Consider the following 7,530-nt stretch of genomic DNA (forward strand, 5'->3'; position numbering starts at 1 on the left):
ACTGTTTGTCATTTAGTTCTGACTATCTGCTTTATCCGAACTTCTGTTTAGTTATCGTTCCTTCATTATTAGAGTTCTCCTTCTTCTGTTTCAATCACATGCATGCTGCTAAATGGTGCCGTCTTTTTGCTTTATTTTAAAAACCCAGCAGGCCTGCACACACAAAGGACTGAATTTCCACTTTTATTAAAACCCTCTTACCAAGAAATACAAAGAAGCACTGACAATGCACCTTTGTCCAGTTATTATTTTTGTAAATTAACAACATTTGGGGTGTTTACTTGTATGCCACTAAAGTAAACCGATCACTCATAACATAACAAATGTTAGCATTCGTTTTGATTGTTTGTGGGTGATATTGACACTTTTATGAAACAGTATTAAACCATTTAGTTGTTTAAGGACTATTTATTATTCTTTCAAAACGCTAGAACAAAAATCTATTTAGATAGATTTTTGTTCTAGCGTTAGATTTTTGTTACGTTACTTTTGAATTTTGACAATTATCAAAATTGTTTCATTTTTTTTTACATTCCTTTAAACTGCATCCATTCTAGCATTCTGCTATTAAAAACCTGTAGATTCGGATTAGTAGTTACATTGAGAACAAAAATGTGCTTAACGTAGCTTTATCTTGGTGTGACCTATTACATTTTCATATACAGAGGAGTAGTTTTGCTGTAATAAAAACTGAAGCCGTTATTTTATTTTAGCATCTGTAGGGTAGCTTTTCCTGGCTCGTGGTAGCTTTTACGGTGTAGCAACATCTTTGTTGTAATTGCTGATTCATCAGCTCTTTCCGCCACTGTTTCAGAAACTATTTTACTGAAAATATTTTTTTGAATATTATTGAAATATTATTTTAAATTGAACATTAGCTGCAAGTCTGGGAAAACAAGCCTTGTTAACATAACAAAAAAATTATTACATTTAGCTAAGAAGCTATTTAGCGTGTATTAGCTTTCGCTCACTCATTCCAACTGTTTTAGGCAGCGACATCTTTGATGCTGTCACAGGCTGTGCTAAATATAAATCCAGTGTTGTGCTTTCCTCGTTAAGCTCTTGTAATTGTTTTATCAGTGTGTTTTTTTTTTGTAAATAAGCCATGTTAGCAAATAAAACGACATTGCCACTGAAGTTAGCTGCATGGGCTAAAAAGCCGCTCAGAGAGTCAGAAGCATAACCCAACCGTAACATATGAGGGGGGGCACCATTGTTTCAATTTCATTAAAAAAATACTTTTTTAATCCAAAGGGTGAATTTAATGTTGCAACTCATATTATATAAGTGTCTTCAAATGTTGTAGATGGTGATGGTTGCGGACAGGAAGGCTCTCCTGTAGTGATCATCATTACAGCAGATCTGACAAAAGTCTGTCAAAAAAAAAAATATTGTATGGAGGTGTATCAGCCACGTGAAAATTGGTTGCCGATAATGTTAGTAAAAGCCATTTATCCATAGACAAAATGATGAATTTACAAATCTGAGGTGATAAAGATAACTAGATAGATTATTGGCCTTAAAAACATGGGTTGGGATGTAAAACAGGGAGAGTAGAAATGGAAAAAGCAGGGAGGCGGAGAAAGGGACTGTACCTGTATGAGTGGGAATGTAATGCAGACATTTACATTCCCTCCCTGCAGCTGTTTGCAAGTCGTCAGCCGCTGCCAGAAGCTTCTCTCAGATCAGCCATCAGACAGCTCAGGGTCTCCGGTAGCAACATTTCCCCCCCGAGCAAATTTCTCAATCCTGGAATAAACGGCTTCAGCTAGAACAAAAGAAAAGAAAAAAAAATCAAATGTCTTTTTTTTGACCTGTCGGCTTGTAATTTATGAGAAATAGAGAATGAAATTTGAAAATAATTTATGTTGTGAGCTAAAAAGCTCCAACTGCTTTAATAGTGAATTATCTTAGAGTCCTCCATCAGTGTGAGGATTTTATTTCCCTAAACGCTTAAGGTGGCAATGCGTTTTACTCTCACCTGACCCAGGGACACTTAAACAACATTATCATTTTAGTTCTGTCAAAGCAAACTACAGGGGGCAGATGTTTTGTAATGAGAGATGTCTGAAGTTTCAGCTCTTGAACATTGGTTGACAGTTACAAGTTGAGGCTTGAATTAACTTCCAGTAACACCGTACTTCCCCTTTCTGTCTCCTCTAAATACCTCTGTACCTCTACTCTTTACTCCCACTTTTTTTTTTTTTTAACCTCCTCCCTCCGCTATCTGTCTACCTTCGTTATCCGTCCGGATTTTTTTTTATAGGGAAGAGTCGGGTCAGAAGCCCAGCTCCTCAGGAACGGCTAAAGGACACACAGATCTGGATGGACCTCTTTTCCACAGAAATGGCACCAAGGGAGACGGTGAGCGGATTTTTTGTGCTCGGAGATGATATCACAACAATTTTTCCCTCTGGTTTTTACCGGTAAGAGATTCATGGTTTTAACCCCTCCTCCCTTCCTTCTTCCAAGCAGACTCTGACTCAGACAGTGAGTTGTCCGCCGATGAACACAGCTCCTCCTACGCCTCTTCCCACTCCTCTGACAGCGAGGACGATGATTTGGACGTCAAGCCGAAATGGAACAACGAGAGACCCCTTCACAGCACCCCGAAAGGTACTCGTCAGTCCAGTTGAACTTCCGTGCAACCGGTGAAACTGAAGGGTATTTAAAGTACCACACGAGGCCAAGTGAAAATGGATTTTCGAAGCAGAAGCTTTATGGACGTATTAAGAGTGCCAGGCACATTGACGGAAAGTTGAGTGGAAGGACGAGCTGCGGTAGAAAATAGGAGGAAAACCAACCAGGATTATTTCAATAGAAATGTTCTGTTTCTCGTGTTGGGAGAAATTGAATTTTGGAGTTCCGTTAGCTGTAAACCATATCCGTCAAAATAAAATAGAATGAAATCAGGAATTTTATCAATGTGTTTGTAATGAATCTAAATGCATTGCGTTTTTAAATTTTTTAGTTTTATTTGGATTGGCGCAATAATTGTCTTCATGACGATAGAAGAGATTTGCCTACATTTTAATTATTTGGACATAAAAAAGTAATATGCAAAATGCTAAAGCGTCTTTAAGTTTTTTTATTTTACTTTTTTATGTATTTTGCTTCCACTCAGACTTTCTGAAATATATATTTTTTAACGATTAGTTGCTTTTCACCTCTACTCAGTATGATCATCTAACTTTTTTTTTTCCAACATTTATTTATGCTTTAACTTGCGGTACAATGTAAAGACAAAGCAACAGTTATACAGCTAACAATGTACCTTTAGTATATCAACATAATTGGGCTAGAAAAGACCCAAATAAACCCACATATATACACCTACACAAAATAATAAATAAATAAATAAATAAATAAAAATAAATAGATAAATAAAAAAATATATATAAAAAGTAAATTAAAAATAAATTATAAATTATAACGTAATCATCTAACGTTTGACTGTTTAGCCCATGCGATTTAACATTGCTTCCTTGTCTGTTTACTGTTATGCCTCGACACAAGGCCGGCTTATCCGCTGCGTTTAAGGGGTATGCTGTTCTCCACCGATACACACAGTCCCCTCCAAAAATGTCAGCACCCCTGGTAAAGAGACATGAAAAGCCCAATAATTCCCATAAATCTGCTCTGGGTCTCTATCAAACAAAAAAAAAACTCAAAGAAAGGGTAAAACTCAATAGCCTCGTGAGACCATCCTGATCTCGCGAGCTTTCAAGGTTTCACTCGCAGATCAGTCTGGCTACCCTCCGTTAAAGAAAATTTGGAGCCGTTCACCAAACGAACGTCCAATCAGCGTTGGCTTTGAGGCGGGTTGAGGTGTGACGCAACGGGAAGCGCGACAGTTCAGTCTAAAGAACATGGCGGCTTCAGCCGATGAAACTAGCGTTAGCGCGGCTATCGAGCAAGTTTTATCGGAATTACAGAGTATTTCTTTGCTGAGCTAACGAGCCTTTACCTGCAGCAGCAAGAGTAGCTTGGCTTGTGGTTGTGTTTTTGTCGTCGCTCGTAACAGAGTGACGACGAATCTGATTGGTTTATTTGGCCCGTCTATCACCAACATAGGCCAATCAGCTAACCAGTATTTTCGCCCCTTCCCAAAATTACTTCAACGGAAGGTTTCCAGATGGATATGCGGAGCAAATCTATCTGGCGGAGTCAGGTAAAAAACTCAAGGCTTAACTCACTTTTTGTTGGTGTTGTAATACTTGTATACACCCAGAAAGACTTTTTTTTAACAGTGACTGCCTATTTTCCATCGGATTGGTGTTTTTCCTACTTTCCAAGGATGTTCACATTTAAGGAGAGACTCTTTATTGCTTGCTTCGCCCCCGATCTATGCCAAAAAGCAGCTGAAACACTAGCCATTCAAGTACAAATGCTTCATTTATTAGGCTAAAGAGCAACTTTTTCAATAAGTTTTGTCCACACACGAATATGTATGACGACATCAAAGTGTCCTATGAGCTGAACCGTCAAAACGTCATGTCGGTACAGAGAGGAAACGACACTTATGCAAAACTGTAGGTAGATTTTTATTCCCGTTAAACTTCAACTTGGCCTTTTCCTGCACGTCTGCTTTCTCCTAGGCGACTCTGTCCCCAACCATGCGAGACCTTACTGGCCAACAGAGGGCACCACAGCTAGTGACAGCGAGGACCCGGGCGGGACAGACAGGCTGAGGGTGGAGACCAAGGTGAACGTGGAGCTCCACCCAGAACATAAACTGAACCACGTCGGGGAAAGAGAGAGGGAAGCTCTCTCGGAGGGGGACAAGCAGACGGCGGGTAACGCCAAAGATGTTGCGCCGCCTAGCCAACCCAACAGCAACCACCAACCGGAGCAGAGAAAAGGTGAGGTGACGGAAAAAGGAAAAAATGTAGACGACTTAACCTGAAACGCTCTAACGCGATCATTCATCCTGCTCAGGTATATTAAAGAACAAGATCAGCTACCCTCCCCCGCTGACCGACAAGAACATGACGAACCGTCTGAGGGAGAAGCTGAGAGACTGCTCCCCCACCATCACTTCCCCTCCGCCCATCAACAACAACAACACCTCCCCCCTGCCTCCCTCCACCGTCAACATCATGGCCCCTTCGTCCCGGCCGCCGTCCCAGACCTCCACCGACGGGGGGGTCCGCCTCGGCAACCACGACCGCGGCTCCCTGGTGAAGCCGCCCGTCGCTCCCCGCCCTCAGCTCTCCAACGGGCCGCCGCCGGGGGGCATCTACCGGGAGACCAACGGGGGCGTGGCCATGCACTTAAAGTCGGGGACGGTGAACGGAGGGAACGATTCCGACTCAGAGTAAGCGAAGAACGCCAGCATGTGGTGCGAGATGAGCCTCTTGTGCATGACGTAGAAAGCATCGGTAGTAGTGACCGTTCGGTCGACTCATGCGTTAAGGCGGGGAATGAATGATGCCGTACAAGGCTCGTAATGCAAGGGCCCGTTATAGGCGTGAAAGTCATTTGCCGTTTTTTTTTTTTTTTTATCAAAAGAGGAAACTATACTTTGCATTGCTAGAGTTTTAAGAGCCCTGGAACTTTTTCATGTTTGATTACATGACGACCACAAACTTGGATGTATTTCACTAGAATTTTATGGGATAGACCAACACCAAGTAGCACGAAAACCACGACGAGGAAGGAAAAACGACAGCTGGTTTTAATTGTTAAGAAAGAATTAAAGTCATACTATGCAACATTTTTCAGTTAATTAATGTGTTCCATACCGTTTTGGATGATTAAATGAGTCATTTCAGGTCGAACAAAGGTTTTCTCGGCCGTCCTGGTGGTCTGTGGGGGAAATACCGTACTTGCAATTGCAAGAGCTCTCGGCCTGCACCCACTGGCTCACTCAGTCTGTGCAAGACCGCGAGAGTCGGTCTTGCTTTACGGCGAGAACTCCATGTGTTTTTGCCCTGCCATTCACTATATGCACGCGCGAAAGCAACAACAAAAAAACGCGTGTTAACGTCAAATAAACATGCAAGCATATCGAGTTTTATTTTTATTATTATTATTTATTTATTTTTTTTTTTTATGTTGGCGAGGCGGTAGCATGAGTTTGGCGCTGCGAGAAACCCTGATGTTCATACTTTCACTGTGTTAGTCATTGTTTGTACTGCCGTTTTTTTTACTTTTCGTTGCGTTCGCCTGTCTGCTAAGCTCAAAACAACCGCGCCTGGCTTGACGGAGGAACCAGAACAGCTGAGCATCTTTACGACAGTGCACTTTTACTTTCGGCCTCTGGGGGGAGCCTCGCTGGAAAATCAACCCTGGTTGCATAGTATACCTTTAAATGTAGTTTGAACAAATGGCATCATGAAAACGAAGAAAACTGTCGACAAAACAACCTTCTGGTGGCTGAATGGAGTCGAGAAGAGAGCCTGCCGCTTAGGGGACACGGCAAACGTGGATAGAGTAGAGAGCGACACTGAACTTACTGGTGCATAAAGCTGAGTCCAATCTGACTCAGCTTTTTGAGATTTTAAATCCATCTTATATGTGCCTTCCACTTCACAATCACGCGTTAACCTACCGGTCTATCAACATGAAATCCCAGTAGAATACATTGAAGCCTGTGGTCGTGCCCTGACAAAAGGTAAAAGGGTTTGAGCACATTTGCCAGGCAGCGTTTAGCATGAACAGATGCACCCATCCTGCTCAGCCGCTGCACCTGCTGCATCCCTGCACCCGTTTTCACCTCGCATGTTCTCTCCCCTCCTCTCTCCCTGCGTACTTCCTCCCTGCACCCCCCACCCCCCCTCCTCCTCCTCCTCCTCTCCTGTCCCCCGGCAACCTTTTTCCTCCTTTACCAGTGGCAGTAACGAGACTTCAATCTGACCCCGTCAGGCAATTCCAGACCAGCCCGCCGTTGTGAGGGGAGGAGCCTGCTGACAGGAAGTGAGCCGAGAAGAGAAGAGAAGAGCAGATAAAAGAAAAAAAAAACTGAGAGATGAAGGTGGAAGGAGGCGGAACTTTGGGTAAACCTCTGAACCAACCCATGCCCCCCCTCCCACTTTCATGTTTTAGCGAGCAGTATTAATGGCGGACTTTAGGATGACCGGGACAGCAAGGATGCGAGAGAATAAAGGGAATTCCTTAACGGGGCATAAGTCTGGAGACGCGTGTGCCAAAACCACTAAAAAGAGCGCCTCCTTCTGACGAGCTGAAGATTCTCGAGGACAGCTTCTATCTGCCAGAGAAAGTCGAAAAAATGATCTCCAGCTGGTACACGTGTAGTCCAAGAGGATGTCAGGGGCTACAGTCTCTCCTGGCGTCACACACACACACGCCGTCATCAGCAAACGCTTCTGAGTCCAGCGGCGGGAGGACACGTGCACCGACTTTTTTTTGTTTTTTTTTTGTTTTTTTCAGCTCCGATGTTTCCACGAGCCGCTCAGTGCTTTGTATTTAGCCTGTAATTATTGTGTAGATATTTTTTTTTTTCAAGTGAAGAAGAAATAATCTATTTTGTATTTCAGCTGAATCCGAGGTCAAGTTTGTAAACTTTGG

General features: G+C 42.7%; 1 protein-coding gene across 9 annotated transcripts in view; it reads left to right on the top strand.

Moving 5' to 3' along the window:
* The window catches only part of celsr1a (cadherin EGF LAG seven-pass G-type receptor 1a), a 96,145-nt gene extending 88,615 nt beyond the window's left edge, over positions 1 to 7,530 (top strand). For 7 of the 9 annotated variants that reach the window (XM_036149391.1, XM_036149394.1, XM_021311861.2 and 4 more), the window contains 5 exons: positions 2,267 to 2,364; positions 2,476 to 2,616; positions 4,599 to 4,862; positions 4,939 to 5,317; positions 6,868 to 7,530. In XM_036149391.1, coding sequence (XP_036005284.1) covers positions 2,267 to 2,364; positions 2,476 to 2,616; positions 4,599 to 4,862; positions 4,939 to 5,317; positions 6,868 to 6,895 — 910 coding nt within the window. In that variant the 3' untranslated portion in view covers positions 6,896 to 7,530. Of the gene's footprint in view, positions 1 to 2,266; positions 2,365 to 2,475; positions 2,617 to 4,598; positions 4,863 to 4,938; positions 5,318 to 6,833 lie in introns of all 9 variants that reach the window. The other 2 variants (XM_036149392.1, XM_036149395.1) reach the window with 1 other exon arrangement.

This window comes from Fundulus heteroclitus, chromosome 17 (assembly GCF_011125445.2).
Source record: "Fundulus heteroclitus isolate FHET01 chromosome 17, MU-UCD_Fhet_4.1, whole genome shotgun sequence".
Lineage (NCBI taxonomy): Eukaryota > Metazoa > Chordata > Actinopteri > Cyprinodontiformes > Fundulidae > Fundulus > Fundulus heteroclitus.